We start from the raw sequence: 21,209 nt of genomic DNA on the forward strand, positions 1-21,209 counted from the left end.
AATTAGAGCTTGGTGTCTGTAATTCTCAAAATGTTTTTACTCTGAAGAATCATATGTCATAGAAAGTTAACAACTGATCAGTGGAATATGCACCCTTTCTCTGGATTTTGATCCACTTTGGTCTGTGCCAGAAATCCCAGCACTTGAACACATTTGCCCTTATGTTGTCAAGTGGTTGCCCATGAAGTAATTTTTTAGCATCTTAAGTGTGGCCTCTTGTGTGACTCCCCTATCCCAGTATGCACGTTTGTGCAGGTAGACATAGCTCTTGGCACAGTAGTTGGCGGACAATTGGTAAAGAACGGTTTGAATTCGAAAATATGTCTGGGACCTATCAGGCCTCAGGCTTCTAATGACAGATATGATGTGTGAAAGAAGTTGAGTATTGCTTTCCATTATTCCCTTCAAATTTGAATATGACTAGAATCTGTATTTCAGGAGTTGGCATGAAGGCCAGAGAGGAGGGATGTGTGATTTTGTTGGTATCTGTTGGGTATTGAATCACTTAAGCTGCAAAGTAGTAGTAGATAGGTGGCCTATAGGAAAACTTGGCTTAGACTACTATAGTTCTGCCTTTCTATTCTGTAGGTAAGATGGGCTTTCCCACCTAGCTTTACCCATGTTGATGATAATGGCCTTGCAATTAAATAGAAACACTATAAATATATATACGTGTGTGTGTGTGTATAGCAATACTTGTTTATTCCCATTTGCAAAGGGCAGTGAAAGTGTGACTAATTTAAAGCAGTAGACAATTTACATGAGGATTTGGGAAGTTTTTTGTGTTAGTGTTTACTGGTAAAAACATAATTTTCCAGAGATTCATAATTTTGCAAATAAAATGAGTTGTTCTATGAATACAAAGCCCTGAGTCAAGGAGGAATGATGGAGACAATGGCAAGTGCTGGTACTTATTATGATAGAAGAAAACCTGTGTAGTTGGGATATGACAGAGGCTTACTAAAGCAGAATAGTTATTCAAGCATTGTAGTCATATTCCTTAAACTGCTGATGATAATAAGAGTAACACTATCTAATATATGAGTACTTAGCACGTACAGGATTTTTTGCTAAATACTTGACGTGCATTGTGTGATTTACTTTTCTAGAATATACACGTATGTGTGTACACACACACACACACATACACACACACACACACACTAGATGTAAGTGGGCCTCCTTTCATGATAATGGAAAAGGAGAAGCAGTCACAGAGCACCTGGGAGGTGGCTCAGTAGGTCAAGCATCTGAGTGTTGATTTTGGCTCAGGTCATGATTGCGTAGTCATGGGATCGAGCCCCAAGTTGGGCTCTGCGATGAGTATGGAGCCTGCTTGAGATTGTCTCTCTCCCTCTGCCCCTCTCCCACATGTACACACACACACACTCTCACTCTCTCTAAAATTAAAAAAAAACCAGTAATAGTCCTATTGGCCTGGATTCCAGGTTCTAGTACTGATAATAACCACTTTCATGAGTGTGGACCTTGCCTTTAGTTTTTTGAGAGTGTGTGGTTACCTATAAGAGAGAGAATAGGACTAAAATACTACAAGCTTCCCTTCTAGCCCCATACTTATTATAAAAATGCTGTGGAAGAGTTATTTGTATTTAGTTCAGTCCTTAGAAGAAACCCTTCCAAGAAAACAGGTGTAACTAAAATCATGAATGGGAGGTTAGAGGTAGGTCTCATTGTCCCAGTTCCCCAGAAAGGACTGCTTTCTAGTCACATTTTATTTTGAAGATGAAACTAGATGAGGGAGCAGGCTGATTTCTCCTGTTGTAGGCTTTTCTGGCTGCAGCAAATGATATTAATATCCTCAGTGATTAAATACAAATAAAGTGGCAGTGAAAGATGTCTGACTGATGATTCCTTGTGGAGACTGTTGGGCTGACTGCCTGAGTCCTGTGCCAGCAAAGATGCTGAATGTATTTTAGCAACATCCTCTAGGCTAGGAGGATACTGAAATTTACGGTGTCAGGTAGTTGCTTGGAACTGGAAGGAAATGGTTTGGAGGTTGGCTGAATAGAGGTGCCGGCCATGTATTGAATTTGCAGCCTCCCTCTGCTGCCCTAAGATGTTGCAGTTTTAAAGTGAACTGATGGGAGAATTGGTACATTACTTAGTGATGCACAGAGAAACGCTTTATCTTGAGGACCCCAAAGGCTTGCTTTTCCTAGATATTTCCTGGGCTGATGGATTCTCACTGCCTGTCAAGTAAAGTTGAAATTCTATGCTCTCATGTCGAGGACCTGGCCTTTCTAACTCACACTATCCCCTCCTTACCCTCTGGTTTATTCTGTATAGTGCATAGTCCTCTGCCTTTTCCTACATTCGTATGTCTGTTCACTCTCTCCCTTCACCTAAAGTAGTGAGAATAATAAGATCTAACCCATTTAGCGTCTTCCATGTACACTTTGTGCTATATGTGTTATCCAACTTAATTTTACTCAGACTTTATGAGGCAGGTAGTTCATTATTACCGTTGTCACCATGGCTTCTCGTGGTGATCACCACTAATCTTCAGGGAATTGAGGTTCAGTTTAAGTAATGTACCCAAGATTACAGTATTAATGAGTAGTGCAGTTAAGATGACGACCCAGGTGGCCCATCTCCAGAGGCCAAATATTAAAAACCATATTATGCCATAAAATGCCCTTCTTTACTGCCCTGCTCACACATCTAAGCCCAGTCATTTTCCTTTAACAAAACGACAAAAAGTATCAAATCAAATAAAAAAGGTTTGATTATATTATGTAACCAGTTCTGTTTTGTATTAGTGTACTCATCTTGCCTTGTGCTTCTCTGAAGCCCGAGTTTACCTCATATTTGTACCTCGACCTTTGTTTGGTTTTTATTGGGGCTTATTAAGTGTTTCCTGAGTTGCTAGAGTACCTGGCTACCTGTAGATTTGACCAACTAACGCTTTTGGGGGATTCTAGCTCATATTTTTTAAAGATATTGAAGACATGTTAAAATACCAATATTTTGGAATGTCTGGGTGGCTCAGTCAGTTAAGTGTCTGACTTGAGGTCGTGATCTCACAGTTTGTGGGTTCAAGCCCCACATCAGGCTCTGCACTGACAGTGTGGAGCCTGCTTGGGATTCTCTTATCTCTCCCCTCTCTCTGCCCCTCCCTGACTTGCACTCTCTCTCTTAAAATAAATAAACTTAAAAAAATCCTAGTATATGCTCGAAAATATTAACAGCTTAAATAATGTGCATTTTCATCTTAACTTGATATGTTTATGATCAAGTCTCTGGATATTCAAATAGAATTCTTGGATTGTTTCGTTGAGACGGGTCATGATATAGAAACACTTAAGTGTCATGGGAAGGGGGTGATCATACAGACATACTCTTCTGAGTCCTGGCTTTGTCACTTATCTCCTGCAGGGAAGAGTTACTTAATCTCCTTGTCCTTCAGTTTTCTTCTGTGTTAAGTGGAGAAGGTAATACCTACTTGTCAGGATTATAAAGCAGATTAAATTGGCTAATGCATGCAGAGAGCCAGAGTGCCTGAGAGACCATCAGTAAATGGTACATCTTGTTGTTTTTAACCCTCAGCTTTGATTCTGACCTTCTATTTTAAATGACAGTTACTGGCTTCTTCAATTCGTGACTTTCATTTTCATTTGCTTTTGATTCAAATTGTGTGGCCTATGATCACCAATAATAAGTGGTAGAGTCACAGTTATAATCGAGCCAGTACAACTCCAGAGCCCAACTAATAAATCCCTGCCCCATACTGTCTCCTTCGATCCCAGGCCAGCCTGTGCTGCCCAGTCATTGATGGCAATCCATCCCAATTCCTGCCCGTGTTTTTTTGTAGGAAAAGGTAATGGTTCTGGGGATGGGGAAATGAGGAGTTATTTGCATATAGAGCTTCAGTTTTGTAAGATGAAAGAGTTCTAGAGATCAGCACTAAATATAGTTCGTACCTCTGAACTGTGGTCGGAATGTGGTTGGAAGGGCAAATTTTATATTAGGTGTATGTATGTTTTTACTGAAAGTTAAAAAAAATAATTGTTTCTTCTTTTCAGTTCCCCTGAAACTTCTGTACCTTTTATTGCTTAAGAACGCCTGAGCTGTTTCTCCTGTGAGATGCTTTTCCTTGCTTCCATAGGGGACACGGCTTGTGAAGTCCGTGCTCCTTTGTTTTTCTCTATGCAGGTGGCTATGGAATAAAAGAGCTTCTGTTTTTGAATCTGGTGACTTAATACTTGGAAGTTTTAATTTAGAGATTATGAGAACAAAGGTGTATTATGGTTACATAAGATGTATTTGATAGGGCTCACTTTCACTACTGTGTGTCTGCATATCACTGTGGGTTTCTCAACATGAGCCTCAAGGATATCAGGGAAAAAGAAGGATGTTGTGCAAGTTTTTCAGTGTTCCCATGAACCTAAGATAAGAGCTGATGTCAGAAAGTTATATTCCTAGGACATGGGTTTATTAGGTTCAGAATAATTTGGGTACCTTCATTCTGTCTGTAAGTATGACTTCAGATGTATAGACTGTCATAGACTCTTTTTAACCATAGTTAATGTCTCCGTCGTTATTTTCCTTTGATTTCTCAAAAAGTTTTAAGATGTAAAGCCCACTTAAAAATAATATAAAATAGCAGAGTTAAGCAGAAAACCAGAATATAGACGATAAATGTAACTACAACTTGCGGTAGATAAATTGTTACAGTAGATGTTGATCTGAATTTACTGGCAATAAAAACAAAACAAAATGAAGTTCCGGTCCCATGATTTATTATGTGTGGCAGAAGAATGCCTACAACATGATTTTTCTTTTTAGGGAATTGTCACCAGAGTTGACCTTGAAGATTTTTTTCCCCATGAATTCTTGTTTGTAGGATAATTACTAATGAGTAAGAGACATTATCATTGAGGTTTTATAATGAACAGAAGCACTCTTTAGTGTGTAGACTTTAATAGCTGAAGCATAAATCCTCTGTCAGTGAAGATATTTTCAGACTGAACGGTATTACTGAGTTAGGTTGCATTTCATTTATTTAGCAACCTGCCTAGTGCTTACTACTTGCTATATTTTGTGCTAGACACTGGGTATTAATGGGAGAAATTGTCCTTGAAGCACTTAGTCCAGTGGGGAATTGAGGTGGGCAAACAGATTATTATTGTGTGCGAATTGCTGTAATGGAGACATGTGTACCAGGCTGTTGGAGCCCAAGAGGGTATGTTGTCTTGGAATTGTTGGGGGAAGGTTCTGATGATACATGGTATTTGATCTGATTCTTAAAAGTTTGCATGGTTGAAAGGAAGGAAAGCGACATGTCCGTACAGACAAATGTTCTTGGATGCTCTAATTTATTTTAGCTAGGAACTTGTATGATTGAGAAATAATTAACAGCCACTAAACTTTTCAACTCAAATATCGTTTGTCTTCAGTGGATGCTTGGCATGTACTTGAGTGCAGCAACTTCATGATTAAAATCTCTTCTATTCCTAGAGTGCAAATATTCTGGCCCATGGTCAAAGCCCAGTAAATACTGGATGGATAGATGGATGAAAGGAAGGAGAAGAGAGTCCTGTGTCACAGATAACACAAAGTATGGGTGAGGTAGAGTTGTCCAAACATTTAGCTTGAACTATAGAGTCCTGCCTTGTGCAATGCAAAAGTAATGAGATCGTTCTAAAAAAGTTTTAAGGGCAGTTATTACCAGCTAATCACAACATCCTTGGACTCTAGCCAGGCCTCTGTGGAGTGTCTGCTTTTGAATAGAGCTGCTGCTACTTGGTCCCTGGAGAATTATTAAGATGTGCACTGTATGCCTCAGCAGTTCTGAGGACTGACCCGTGGAAGAGGTTATTTCAGATGCATGGCGAATGATTACCAAGTGCAGTACTGGTTTTGATGTGTTGACGCTGAGCATCTTTTCCAGATAATAACTAGTCAGCAAGCTCAAAAACACTTATCATGACTCTTCTCATTCAGAAAGATGTAGACCTTTTTCTCGACCTTCAGAATCATGTGTTTACTTGTTGCCTGACTGTTCTTCAGGGTGTGTCAGAGCTATCTCAGACCTAAAAGGGGTCACTTAGAAGTCTTCTTCTTCACCACTTCCTCTAGACCTGTGCTGCCTTTTATGGTATGCTCCTTTCATTAAATGGACAGACCATTCATCTGGTGACTCAGGGTAGAAGCATAATATTAATTTGTGACATCTTCCCTTAGCCTTTATATCTAATCAAACAATTGCAGTTAATATTTTTGACATCTATCCACCTTCCTTCATTTGAGTCATTGGCCTTGTCCAAGCCACAATCATACCTTTGAACTGTTGGCCTCTGCTTCCACTTTGGCTGTTTGTAATCAGTTCTCCACATACACATAGGATCGTCACTGAAACGTAACTTGCTTATATTGTCTTATGCTTATGAGTCTTCAATGGTTTGCTGTTGTACTGTCGATAAAATAAAAGGTATTTATCCTGGCCTACGTGGCTGGGCATGATACACCCTTAACTTGGCTCTCCAGCTTTATCTTCCCCTCATTCCCTCTCTTACTCTGTCTCCACTCACAATGACTGTCTTTTGGCTTTTTGATGTGCCAAGCTGCTTCCTGACTTAGTGTCTTTTCCCCATTTCCTCTCCCCAGTATGCTGTTGTCCACTCTTGACCTGGCTCAGTCCTTCTCATTTTTTGTTAAATTAATTGTTACTTTTTCCTGAGGGGTCTTTTCAGATGGACCATTCTAAAGTGCCCTATGATAATCTCTGTCAAGACTTAACAGAGTTTAAGAAGATGAGTTCGTTTCATTTGTATCTCCCCCACCATGCTATGATGCTTGGTGGGGACCATATCTGTTTGGTTCCCCAGTGCACCATGCAGTACAGAGCTTGCCTAAGGCTGATGCTTCAGAAACATTTGTTGAATGAAAGACTGTTCCATTAAAACAAAAGTTGATTTAGATAGAAAGGCAATAACAGGGACTCCATCTAACTCCCGTAGCAGTGTTTGCAAATTGATTCTCCTTGAGTGTCTGGTAGAGTACTAACCGAAAGTCAGTTATTACCGTGTTGCCTTGCTGAAAAGAAAAGGTGCATTTTTAGTGTTTATTTTTGGGAGCCTGACAGACTCAATTTAGGTTTTGTGGTGCTCATGTAAAGCTGTACAACTAGGAGCAAGTTAACCAAGTTCTCTGAGGTCTACTTTCCCATACATAAATTGGGGAAATTTATATCTCATGAGCTTGTTGCAAAGATTTGTATGAGCTTATGTGAAGTGCTTCATACAGTGCCTGACACCTTGGAGGAGTTCAGGCCTTCTTTTTCTTATCCCCTTTATATCTCAAGAGATTAATAAGGACTCAGAAAAACTCATTTAACTTACCTCATAATCTTACTGTTTTTATTTAATGCATAATTACACCCAAGAGTATTGATGTGGGGGTCAAAATCAGTTTAGGGGGAAATAATCCATCTCTAGGGTACAAATAAGCAATGATGGACTGGTTATTTAATGGTCAATAGCATTGGTTCCCCTCAGAAAGGTAGACATGGAATTCTTCTTTGTCTTGTCCCAAGGGTGGTTCTTTAACCTAGTAAAGCTGTAATTACGCATAAATACAAGTGGTTATTTTTCTTTCTAGTTCAAGGAGATATTCTATGGAGATAGGTGATAGGAAAACATTTCCCCATTTTAGATATTTCTATGGAGAAGCCTTGGCAATACCATTGCAAACTTTGAAGTCCAAAACTCTTCTGTATATGTTATCAGCTTTGGGGGCAATTGAAAATAGTAGTATTCTGTTGGATTGGACTCAAATTAGTAGGTGGTCTACATCTACCGTTTCCTTAGGCATCCCACTCTGGATGCCAAATCGAGCTTAAAGGAAAATGCTTGACTTATATCTTCAAAATTATAAAAGTTAATTCTCTATCATTAAGTCAGAGTAACTCACCCATCCTTGCCTCTATTAAATGTATTCCACTGAATGATATGAGACAGTAACTGTGGCACGTTGAATTGCTTCTCTATAGGCCATATTTTTCAGAGAGCTAGGGGCTCTAGCATTAAAAGTTGAAGACCTTTGGATGTGTCTACTCAAATACTGACCCAGGCAAGGATCTGCATTGTTAATTTAGGGATACGTATGATTTAGAGCATTGTTATGAGGGGATACATAGACAGTTAAGACGTAAAACATTAATTGACTACTTAGCTCAATTTAGAGCATGGAAACTTTAGGGAGGCCAAAGGAGCGGATATGAATTCCTTCTGGAGCTCTCTCACTCTGCCCTGTTCTGTGGCCAAAGATCTCACCTCAGACCCAAGCCAAGTATCTTGAAAAAGTTTGTAATTGGTCATTTGGGATATTGGACTAAAAACATGTGAATGTGGGCGCAAATCCATGACCAACACTGCAAGAGGTGTGCTGTATTGACAGAAGGAGGTCTGTATGAGTTCCAATGTCTAGACATCTCCTTGAGCTCGTGGTCAGTGTCTCACTGCAAACCCAGCTTCATAACCAATATAGCTAACCCGAGAATCATGGTTGCTAATGTTAACACACGTCCTGAAGGAGTACATTCATCTCCCAGAGGTAACAAAAGCCACTTGCACTGTTTTCAGTTTTTTCTTTCTTTCTTTCTTTCTTTCTTTTTTTCTTTTTTGACGTGCTCTTTTACTTAAAATAATCTATGAAAGTAAACATTGGTGTTGTCTGTCAATGGTTCTGGTCATTGAGTTGGTTTTTTTTGTTTTTGCTTTTTGTTTTGTTTTTTTGTTTTGTTTTGTTTTGTTTTTGGTGTTTTGTGTGTCAGATGGGGCTGCGGCGCTTTAAAAGGAAATTGGGGTCATATGTTCTCAATGACTGAGTAGAGTGGGAGCATACTATTAAATGAAGACATAATGCATTATTTTTGGTGAAATGCAAGTCTGATAGTTGAAAGCAGACCACCTCAGATCTAGCATAGGACTTCAGGGATTCTCTAGTCCATTAAACTGATTCGATGTTTAAATGACTTCTGTAGGTGTTTTGGTTTAATTAGATGCTAGGAATTGTATAGAAGTCCTGAAAGACCCACTGTTGTATTCTTTGGTCTGCCTGTGAGTTAGCCACCCATTAGCAGCCTGCTGTGGAATGTGACCTATCTCTTTCCTTTTCTTTTTACAGAATGCTATGAACCTACCCCCTGACAAAGCCAGGTTACTGCGGCAGTACGATAATGAGAAAAAGTGGGAGCTGATTTGTGATCAGGTAAGACACAGTGATGCTTTTATCAAGAAACAATAAAAGAAGAAAAATCAATTTCCTCTCTAAATACGATAGACTGTTTCTGTGCATGGATTTCTGTTTTGTGACCCGTTGCCTTCATATTTCTTCTGACCAAAGGTAAAGCTAGGTGCCTTTCTTTTCCTTTTCCTTTTTCCTTTTTCCTTTCCTTATTTATTTTTATTATTTTTGAGAGAGAGAGAGGGAGGGAGGGAGGGAGAATCCCATGCAGGCTCCACTCTGTTAGGATAGAGCTGGAAGTGGGGTTTGTGCTCAGCCAAAGCGGGGCTCCAGCTCACAAACCTTGAGATGATGACATGAGCTAAAGTCGGATGTATAACCAACTTAGCCACTCAGGCGCCCCAGTAGATTTTCTTCATAAGAGCTTTGTATTTAATTTTCAAAGCAGTCGTATGCATTCATATCCCTATTTGACAGATGGGGAAAACAGAGGAAAAAAAAAAAATCATTGCTGAAGGTGACCTAGCTGTTTAATGGTAAAATGGCCTAGGTGGTCTGATTCTGGAAAACATGCAGATTCAGGGAGTTGTATGCTTACCCACTGCTCTTTGCTCCCTTCTTTACAAAGTGCTCAAGTATATGAATGAGCTACTGAGCAATAAATAAAAACTACAGGTTGTATCTGTTTCTCTGGCTTGCAGTTTGATAGGCTTTCCTGAGAGAGGGGGGTGGCGGTGGAGACAGAGAGAGAGAGATTGGAAGGAAGGCAGGTGGTTGTAACTTAGGTACCAAGCCTTGCCTGCCCACATTATCACTATGGTGAACTGCTATGTTAGATTAACCATCAGTAATTTAGAAAATTGTAGCAGCAGAAAGCTTTTAGTCACATATGGGTAACCCATTGGTGTGTCACACACCTAAACATCATTTCTCCTGTTTATATTTGTGAGGAGAAAGGTAAAAACTATGAGCTTAAAGCATTCATATGGTAAATGTCAGATATCGATGTTTATTGGTGGAATGTTTGTCTTGTTATCTACATGGACCATGTCAGATATTTATATTTGGTACCTAACCTATATCTATCTATGGCACCTAACCTCGTGGCCTCTCAAAATGTATTTGCTTTTAAAATTCTATTTATATGGTGGGGTGCCAGGCTGGCTTAGTCAGTAGGGCATGCAACTCTTGATCTCAGGGTTATGAGTTCAAGTCCCATGTTGGGTGTAGAGATTACTTAAAAATAAAATGTAAAAAAAAAAAAAAAAAAATTCCATTTGTATGAAATGTCCTGAATAGAAAAATCCATAGAGAAAATAGACTACTGATTGCCATGAACTGGAAGGGAGAAGGGAGTGGCTATTCATGGGTGTGCAATTGTTTCTGTGTTTTCTGTTTTTGTTTTGTTTGGGTGTGATGGAAATGACACCAAGTTACTTGGTGGTGGGAATTATATTGTGGTGATAGTTGCATTGCCTTGCAAATAGAGTAAAATTGTACACCTCTTTAAGAGTGTGCATTTTATGGTGTATGAGTTATATCTCAAATAAAAATATATTTGCTTTTGCAACAATCAAAGATAGGCTAAAAAGAGGGGAGGAGAATTTAAGAGAAATAACAATGTGTGTGTGGATCTTTTTGGGTCTTGATAAGAACAAACTAACTATAAAAAGACTTTTTTAAAGAAAATTGGAGAGTTTCTCCAAAGAAATTAGCAGATGATTCTAAGAAATTGTTGACTGGTTAGGTTTGATTTTGGCATTGTGGTTGTATAAAGAACCTATTTTTATTTTTAAAGAAATGTGTCCTGATGTAGGAATGGAATATGATTGGAATATGGATATAAAATACTTCAGCAAAGGAAAACAAAAAAGGATTAAAATAAGGAAATGTGGGAAATTCTTGATGATTGTTCAGTCATGGTGTTGGGATATGTTGGGGTCTATTAAACTCTCAACTTGTGTGTATATTTGAAAATTTACAACACAAAATTAAAAAGTAAAGTATTTGTTTACATAATCTTCATTTTTTCCTCAGCTGTAAAATGTAGTTAATGCTAACATTTTGAAAGAGGCAGCTCATTCGGTTAGGCATCTGATTCTTGATTTCAGCTCAGGTTGTGAGATCGAGCCCTGAATTGGGCTCTGTGCTGAGTGTGGAGCCTGCTTGGGATTCTCTTCCTCGGTCCCTCTCCTATGTGCATGCTTGCTCTTCCTCTCTCTCTCTCAAAAGTAAAAATAAATTTTAAAAAATTGGGGAAAAAAAGGGGGGGACACCTGGCTGTCTCAGTCAACAAGAGCATGAGACTCTTAATTTCAGGGTCCTGAGTTCAAGCCCCACATTGAGTCCCACAACTAATATTTTGAAATTATTTTGAAGATTGGAGGCAATATATGTACAATACATACATATATGGGCTAACATTTGCCACACTGTCGGTGCTTCATAAATGGTGTTGCTGCTTCTGCTGCTTCTGAGGGGCCCAGATATTAAATACTGGTACCATTATTATTTTTTGTAATCAACTTGTCTTCAAAAGACTCAAGGAAATTTACTGTATCGAATCTATCATCCTATATTACCTAAATATGCTTGATGGTTTGCATGCATGTTGTTTGGTGCTATCAGCAAAAGCCATAGCTATAGATTTTCAGTCCAGGAAAATACCACGGCATACCTTGTGTCTTATTTGTGAAGTCTTAAAACAGTGGCTGTAGTGTGTTGTCATTGATATCTGGCACGTATACTTTGTCCCCAAACACTGTATAGAATCCAAATATGAATTTTATTTCTTTGTGAACAAATAGTACAGATACATTATTATCGTAAGATACCTGTTATAGGCAAAGTGTGCAGGGTGCACAAAGTGAAATGGGAGTATTACAGACATTTTATTCCAAAAGAAGTATGTGACCAAGAATATTGGAGGGCTAATGGAGAAGTTATTTCACGTTTCAGTTCCATGAAAAATTGTCACGTGGACAATATGAGTCATGGAACTGGTCATGTTTCTCCTTTTTTTTTTTTTTTTCCTTTCCTTTGCTGCTGGATTGCTCAGAGCCAAATTTGTGTCCTGCCCTTACCAAGTACACGTACCTTAGTGTTAAGCTTTTTGTTCACCAGCCTCATGCGTGGCTTCATCTAATGTTTTCTGGCCACATTATCCCTCCACACTGATTTCTTCCCTTAAAAACAACCTTTTAAGGAGTCCTAAACTTTCATAAGTTATCTTTTTGAATAAGATGAACGTAAAATATGATGGGATTACTGGTGAACAAAAATTATATTGCTGTTGATTGCAAAGTTTCTACATGCTGTGGACATTGAGCAAATTGGTGCATTGAATATAATGTTTTTCTCTGAAGAAGCAAATAGGAAGGGTCCAGATAAAATACTTTATCATGATTTGGCCTAGGAAAGACCATCAAATTGGATATAATTCATCAACCTTTTTATACTTTCCTAGTTGTGTTAGTCTGTCACTTTGTTTTCTGTGTTGAAATATGCCCCCCCACCCCGCCCCCAACCAAGAATGAGTTACTCAAGGGCATGGGCCTTGCATCATTTATTTGTGTATCTCTAGTACCGTGCTTAGTGCCTGAAGCATAATCACTGCTTACTGAAAGTATGCTGAGTGAAAGAAAGAATAGCTAAATGATATGTTTGAGAGACAGTGGAGAAGAAAGAGGAGGCGGAAGAGAGAAGGTTGGTGGGAGAGGTGGCCTAGAAGTAATGGTTTGCTGTTTCTTTTTACCCTTTGCACCTTCCTCTCCCTGTTGGTGTAATCTGCTTGTGATAAATGAAACTAAACATCACTGCCCAATTCTCAGAGCTCCTTAGAAGTGGGAAGGGTGCCTGCTGTAGATCTGAAGGAGTCTGTATGGGCATTTCTGCAAGGACACTCTGTCTCCACCTACCCATGGTCAGCTCCAAGTCCAGTTCTTTGCCTAATTCTAGGAAGAAAGTAAACATTTAAAAAAAATAAACATTTAAAAAAATAAACATTAAAAATTTCGTTTATTTTTGAGAGAGAGAGAGAATGTTCATGCATGTACACAAGCAGGGGAGGGGCAGAGAGACAGGGAGACAGGATTCAAAGCAGGCTCTATGCTGTCAGCATGCAGAGCCTGACTCAGGGCTCGAACTCAGGAACTGTGACATCATGACCTGAGCTGAAGTTGGCTTAACTGACTGAGCCACCCAGGTGCCACCAAAATAAACATTTTTCAAAATAAACATTTTTAAATCCCAAAAGCTGTGTGTGGTAACAGTGTTCTGGTGGTGTCCCATAGTCCTTTCCTAGGTGACTCGATAAATATAAAGTTGACCTGAACTTCTAGCGGGTCTCAGCGGTTAAAGTAGCTTAAGAGAACTGTCTAATTCTGGTCCTGGTGGGGCTACGGAAGCCGAAGGAAGAGAGACTTCCTTGCTGGATTTTGGGTAGTGTGAAGCACATTCCAGAGAACGTATTTCTCTGTTGGAGTAAGTGGGCAGGGTTCCCTTGAGGGCTTCAATTTGAGGACACTGAGGCACGTTTTTGATAGCTTGAGGTGACCATGTGAGAATAAAAAGCCGGAAATGTTAGGTTGCTCTGACAACTGCAGATGAAAACCCAGAAGCTGCGTAGCAGTGAGGGAGCTCTTTCAGTGGGCTCTACACCTACGAGGAGAGAAATCCCCTTGCTCTCGCTCCTGCCTCAGTTTTCAATGCTCCCTCAATGCAGACCCTGACTGTACTGTTTGGGACTTGGGGTCCTGGCTACTTTCCAAAGCTTAGAGTAAAGGCTGCATTTCAGGAACTTTAGGATCTCAGATGAACCCAAGACTTTGAGGTCATTGTGTCTGGAAGAGTTGGTAGAAGGGTTGCATTTATTTCAAGCCATTTTTTTTTTTTTTTTTTTTCCTACTGGAAAAGTTAGCATACACTTGTCCAAACAAAAGTATCTGTATTGGAGCATATGAAGTAAAGTGAAAAGACCTTTTGCTTTTCCCACCTGTTCTTGAATCAGTGATGAAACTGAGGTTTAAGAGCATTAATGACAAGGCCAACCCCAAGGCCCCCCTGGGCTCATTAGTGACATGAGAACACCGATTTCCAAACTCCAGCCGTGAGTCCTTTGAATTAGTCCCTTTTACACTAGGGACCCAGACACGGTTCATGGAAGTGAAACTTGCACTTAGGTAAGTAGCTCCTGTGACTTGTCAGGGGATTTTCTTGGAGGAGTGGGGCTTAGTTCCTAAATGTGCCTCTGCTTAGTGATTAAGTGGAAGTGGTTAGTCAAGAATTCAGGACGTTGCAGATGACTAATGCTGATGGGTGTAGATTCCATGAATGTGTAATGCAGTCCTGAAATGTTAGCGGTGCCACACCTGGGCTTGGTTAGAAACTTGCCCTGTGGCTTTGCCGGTGTCAGTGGCATGATGTGTGAGTTATGGGGGTGGTTCGGCATGGCTCCACCTTGCCCCCTAATGGCTGGCGCTTGTTTTGCATGGTAGCCTTAGTGAGAGAGGGGGGTCTCCCCCTTCCTTCACTTGTATGGGATGGTATGAGAGAAGGAGGTTAAAACCAACAAAAACAAAGGTGAGAGTGAAGAGGTGGCAGGAAATTATACCCACTTAGAGTCAGCTTCCTGTGTTAAGCACTTCAGGGAGGTTGGATTTCAGCCCTCAGGGCTTGGCAGGCAGCCTGATCAGGAAAGGGGAAAGCCCTGCTGCCACTCAGCCGGAGCAGAGCGGAGTCAGGCCAATGGCACTGAGATATCCACTACAGCAAGAGTTGCTTTTTTGTCTTTTTTCAGCACAGCTGACCCACGTCATTTGAATATATTTAGTCATGAAGAATACAATTGTTTTTAAACCTTCCATTTGTATTTCCTAATACTGTTTCTTTCAGAAGACAAGAAAGTTACTCATTGGATAACTTGTATTGGTAGTTAAGCCAATTTGCTGCTAGAATATGATTTACTAAAAAATTAGCAATATATTGCTGATTTTTTTTTTTTTTTTAACGTTCATGTTGTTGTAAGCTAGTTAGAGCTCTTGTCTGCCAGGTAAGCAAATATTACTAGATATGGATAAGTTAATTACTGTGGACCATCAGATTCTAGGTGATAAGGGCTTGTCCTTGGAGTGAGGGGTGATAAATGAATAGCAACATTGGTAGGAACAGGTTATAGCCCATTTGAGTGTTGATGGCTGCCATGGTAGTCCTTTGAGCAAGCCTATGGATGGTGTATAGACAGTGGAGAAAGGAAGGGAAAGATAATGATGTAGCAGTAGCCTTCTTGCTCTACTGTCCCTGCTCCTTGCTCCCAGACTCCAGACTTCATCTACCCTCAGCCCCTATCCCCAAGTTCCAGGCTTTGATTCTACATTTAGCCACACTAACTTCATTGTGGCTTTACCAGCTGTTGGGTTTAGCAGACAGCCATTTCTCCACCCGCTGCTCCTAATTCAGTCATCTGCCTAGCTGATGTTTTTACTATATTTAATATTGTTTGACGTTAAAATTGTTTGAATTTTTACCATATTTCCCTAACTGGAATGTTGAAATGCTATCTAATTTTAAATCATGACTAGGTTTTTGCAATCTGTGCAATCCTTTTAAAATTCTCTTTCAAACCCTTAGTTGTCTGTTGTCATTTTGATATGTGGCCTTCCTCCTCGATGTGATCTTTGTTTTGGCTCTGCAGTAGTGGATTTTTTGTTTGGTATTTTGTTTTGTAGTTTTATCTTGTTAGAAAATACAGTGTGCATCTTATAAAAATGAGAATTTTCTCTTATAGCCAATAAAGTCACAAATAAAATGAATAATTCCTCAAGACTCTGTATTGCCCAGTTCGTATTTCCCAGTTTTCTGTAATGTTCTCTTCATATGGTTTGTTCAAATGAGGATCTAGTTCCGCATCGATCACACGTTCCATCTGGCTATTCTTGAAATCTCCTTGAATCTAGAACGTGATGCCCTATAGTGAAGAAACAAGGCAAGCTGTCTTGTAGAGTGTTTTGTTTCCTGCACTTACCCAACTGTTTCTTAGAGATGCCTGAACTCCTGAATTTTCTGTTAACCAGGAGTTAGATGTAAAGGCATGATAGGCTGATGCTGAACATCTTTTTCTAGAACATCATAGGAGACAAATGATGTCTCATCATTAGATAGTACTGGTCTGTCCTATAATTTTCTTTTTTCCCTTGAGCCTAAAGGAATCTGTGGTATGTTGCTTTGGCACGGTATATGTGTCTGGATACCTACCAGCCTTGTGCCAGGTGGGTGTAAAACCAACTGATACCTTAGGCTGCATCACTTTCTGGAGGAATTGCACAAAGATGATTTTATAATTTCATTTCCCTCCTGTGGTAAGCCAGCAACTAGAGCCTTCAGCTGGGTTTTGGTTTACCCTGGAATATAATTATGCCTAGAATTCTTTCCTTCCCTTTGCCATTTTTCAAAGTAAAGATTTAGTTTAAAAGATACCTCAAAAGGAGGCAAATGAGTTCCCTCTGGCTTTCCGTTAAGAGTTTCCTTGTGAACTCGGATTTTCATAGTCCGTGTACTTCAGCCAATACAATATTATTTTGAAGCTCATGTTATCAGTACTTTGACGTATGAGGACACTTTCATGCTGGTTCTTGTGCCCTTTTGATGTGACTCTGTTAAGTCTTGAGAGCTTGTTTTACAAGCTTTGTACTTTACAAGTACAAAACCCATCTCTTAGGCTTAACTTGTACCTTCCTTGTCCTGGACCTAGAATAAGATGTTTCTCTAAGGAGCCCTATTTTTTTAGTGTGGGGTGGTATTAGAGGGAAAAACATGAGAGCCTAGACCTTCAAAATATATGTAATAATTATGAGTTCATATTGATATTTTCAAGTCAATTTGAAATATTAATTTACTTAATTTCTTTGATTTTATAATTATCACTTTTATATTGCATTGTTGGAATCATAACATAAATTTGTCTTTTCTGTAATGTAAAAAATGTTTTAAAATAACATACCAATATCATTACTAACCAAAATATTAGTTACTAAAATTACTGAGTGGATACTTTTTTTTTTTTTTTTTTTTTTGCAGTTTTGTGTCCCTACAATGTATCCTATCAAAGATGCAGGAAGTACTCTGATTTAAGTCACTTGATAGAGATACCTTCTCTGTTATTAACTTCCAGTTAAAGTGACAAAAAAATGCTGTGTTAGTTTTCTGTGGCTGGCATAACACATCACTACAAACTTTGTGGCTTAAAGAAGCAGAAAAGTATTCTGTTGCAGTTCTAGAGAGGACAGAAGTCCAAACTCAAGATGTCAGCTGGCTCATGTTCCCACCAGAGCTCTAGAGGAGAATCCTTCCTTGCCTCTCCCAGCTTCCAGTGGCTCTTAGGCATTCCTTGGCATGTGGCTGAATGTCTCCAGTCTCTGCCTCCATCTTTACATGGCCTTCCTTCTTTTCTCCCCTTATTTACTTCTCTTCTGTGTCTTAGAGGGACATTTATTATTGGATTGAAGGCCCACCTGGGTAGGCTAGGATGCTCACATTTGAAGGGCCTTAACTTTATTACATCTGCAAAGACCCTTTTTCCAAATACAGTTGCATTCACTTGTTTGGGCTTAGGGCCTAGACCTATCTTTCTGCAGGCCACAATTCAAACAGCTACATATACCACGATGTGTGATGATTTGCATAATCTTGTCATTCATATAACAATCCAAGTTGGTGCTGTTGACCTTCAGGGGTTACATTGTACACAGTTAATCACGGACCCAGGTGAAAGGTGTTTTCAACCTAGAGCTTCAGCTTTGCCTTGAGGTTGTCTCCAATCAAAGGAAGAACAAACAAGCAGGTGCATACCTGGGAGGTTTCCCAAACCAGGCTTGGAAGTAGCCTGAGTCATGTGCAGTTTTACTTCATTGGCCAGACCTGCAAAGGAGAATGAGAACTGTAGGCTGGCTAAATATATGCACCAAGAGAAAAATGCTTAGTAAAAGCAAGTCTCTGCCATGGTTATCAATTTTGATAGGCTGATAGTTTCACTTGTCTTAGGTTATGTTTAGTATTAAAACTTGCTTTTATTGATGTATTCAGTAACTTATTCATTGAATACGTGTTTAATGGTAAAGAGAAGGGAATGAAGAGAGAAAACCGCGAGAGTATGGATCTGAGTTTTCCCAAAACAGGTGCCTGATGTAATACTTTCAGTCTGGAAAATCATTTGTGTCGAATGGTTTCTGGTATCAAAATAAATTGGTTCTGAGTTCCAGCAGTGCGCCGGACATGAACTGGCTATGGGACATGTCTTTTTGTCAGATTTAAAACAAACAAATGAACGAACCAACAAATTTTATCTTTGGGCGGTCTTGTGCTTGAGATTTTAAAGGGACTATGTTCCTTATTGTGAAGTCTCCAAATCTGAAGAAAGGTACTGAGTTAGCCACTGTTAAAAAGAATGCAAGTTTTAGGACGCCTGAGCGACTCAGTCAGTTGAGTGCCCTACTCTTGATTTTGGCTCAGGTCGTGATTCCAGGGTCGTGGGATCGAGCTCCTGTCGGGCTCCAGCCCTGTGGCAGGCTTTGCACTCAGCATGGAGCTTGCTTAACTAAGTTTCTCTCTTTTCCTCTCTCCTTCTCTCCCTCTCTCCCTCCCTCTTCCTCTTCCTCTCCCTCCGCCCCCCCCCCCAAATTAAAAAAAGAAGAAGCAGAAAGCAAGTTTCTTTCGGTTTACTTCCTGAAAGCAAAGTTTCTCCTCCATTGAGATCGACTCTGGATGTCTGATTCTAAACCACTGGTGAAGCAGTCAGGGGAGCAGATGCCAGTTCTCTGTTGAGCGGCCTCACATGTAGCGTCTCCAGAGTTGTGGAAAATTGAATCTGAACCTAGAAGGGAGTTTACATCTTTTCTGCTACCAGAGGTTCTCTTTATCCTAGGCTTTTTGTAGTGGGGAAAAAAGATGCTGGCCTATTTCATGGGACTAAGAAGGGGGGCAGAAAATAGAAGGTAGAAGGGGTGAGTTACTCCTTTTGAAACTAATCCTTTTTGGCAGCTTGTTATAAATGCTTGGTTAGAAGTGCTGTTCACATTAACAGCCAAAATAAGAAACCCAGGGTGTTCCGTCTGATTTCAAGCTTTTAGGTTATCTTCTGCCAGAATGAATATCATATTACCTGCCTTCCTGCCTGGTAATAAAAAGGAATTGTGAATCCTCCTCCCAACACCCCTTAAAATGACTTAGGTGCCCGAGTTGTCTTAGACAACTCCTTATGTTGTTTGAAGTGAACTTTGTTGTGTCAACATCTTTTGTAAACTTGGAAATGCCATTCTAGGAACTGAAGAGTCATACAGGCAATTAAATAACGCATATGGGTAGGCTGATGTTGACCTTTGACACCATCTTTTAGAAAATAATTTAAGTGACTTATTAATTAAGGTGCATTAGCCAAGAATTTCTACTAGGTAACGTAAACACTGCATTGTTCTAACACCTGAACGGTAACTCATAATGTCTGCTATGGAAATATGTGTGTGTTCAACTTTCACAAGAAAAGAAAACTGTGACCTAGCAAGTAGTTGAGCTGACCCTAAAAAAAAAAAAAAAAAAAACAAACCAAAATTTCTGTATACTAAAAAGTACCATAATGGTTTGGAAAAGTTGTTTTTTGTATTGTTTTGTTTTTTTTTAAGTGCCAGTGGATGACCTTGATCACAGTGTGATTGTGGCTCTTTTTATCAATCCATTTGTTAATTAAAAGATTCATTGAGTATGTACTGAGAAGAAGGATGTGCTAGATGCTATGACCATAGTGCTTCAGAAAATTAAGTGCTAAATCTTTAAAAAAAAAAAAAGGGGGGGGGGAGGGGATTGAAAAAGGTAAGATAATCATCTTAAAAGTAAATTCTGGAATGACTAGATGTGTAACAGAAGTTTCAGCCCATATGCTGTCTCCTACTCCTGTGTGTCATTCATGCAGATCTTGATGAACTTTTAACTAAGTGTTTTATTTTTCAATATTTGTTTATTTTTGATAGTGGGGGAGGGTCAGAGAGAGAGGGAGACGGAGAATCCCAAGCAGGCTCCACACCATCAGCACAGAGCCTGATGTGGGGCTAGAACTCATGAACTAAGATCATGACCCAAGCCAAAATCAAGAGTTGGGTGCTTAACCGACTGAGACACCCAGGTGCCCCTTACATGTTTTAAAAGAAGTTATTTTTTGAAGTCATGGGGGAATTGAGGTGTCTGTGGGTGTTTATCTCTGTTAGAGTAGTAAAACAGCATATTGATGATTTCACTGAAATACAGAAATATAAATTGGTTTTGATTTCTAATGAGACTTGGGTGCAGGGAGATAGGAAGAAAGTGAATTAGAAATAAGGCTCAGGTTGGGGTACCTGGGTGGCTCAGTCGGTTGGGCGTCCGACTTTGGCTCAGGTCATGATCTCACAGTTCATGGGTTCGAGCCCTGCATCGGGCTCTGTGCTGACCGAGTCTGGAGCCTGCTTCAGATTCTGTGTCTCCCTCTGTCTCTGCCCCTCCCCTGCTTGTGCTCTGTCTCTGTCTCTCAAAAATAAATAAATGTTAAAGAAATATGGTTCAGGTTTTGTAAGGAATGGAGAGCTGTATTAAGGGGGTGGAGACTGCGTATATTGTACGTCCACTTGGTGGACCAGACGATGCCTTGCAGTAGCATCTTCGGGTTCTAGGAATACCATCATTAGGGAGATGCTGGTTACCCTTAAGGCCACCACTAGTTATCTTCACAAGAGCCTTGACACAACTACTTGGCTTATATTTTCAGGTATAACTTTCCAAGTCCCATCTAAAACCCAGTGGACTGAACACTTGTAATAGTTTGAGGACTATGTTCTATATCTATCACATTCAGCAAGTGTCCTCAACAGTGACCGGTTTCAGAGGAACTGCTTCTAGCTTCCACTCAGCCCAGCCTGTTCAAGCATTGTCTGAGAACTTGACCCTAATGACTAAAAAAAAAAAAAAAAGATTAATTTTGACCA

The 21,209-nt window shown here is 39.8% G+C and overlaps 1 protein-coding gene across 11 annotated transcripts in view; it reads left to right on the plus strand.

The window, feature by feature from the left end:
* Nucleotides 1-21,209, plus strand: part of FMNL2 (formin like 2) — a 314,932-nt gene that overhangs the window by 173,215 nt on the left and 120,508 nt on the right. For all 11 annotated transcript variants that reach the window (XR_006712882.1, XM_045479839.1, XM_045479843.1 and 8 more), the window contains exon 2: nt 9,148-9,231. Coding sequence is in view for 10 of the 11 variants with exons in the window: in XM_045479839.1 (XP_045335795.1) it covers nt 9,148-9,231 (84 nt within the window). In the remaining variant the exon portion in view is untranslated. The remainder of the gene's footprint in view (nt 1-9,147; nt 9,232-21,209) is intronic.

This window comes from Leopardus geoffroyi, chromosome C1, assembly GCF_018350155.1.
Source record: "Leopardus geoffroyi isolate Oge1 chromosome C1, O.geoffroyi_Oge1_pat1.0, whole genome shotgun sequence".
NCBI classification, from domain to species: domain Eukaryota; kingdom Metazoa; phylum Chordata; class Mammalia; order Carnivora; family Felidae; genus Leopardus; species Leopardus geoffroyi.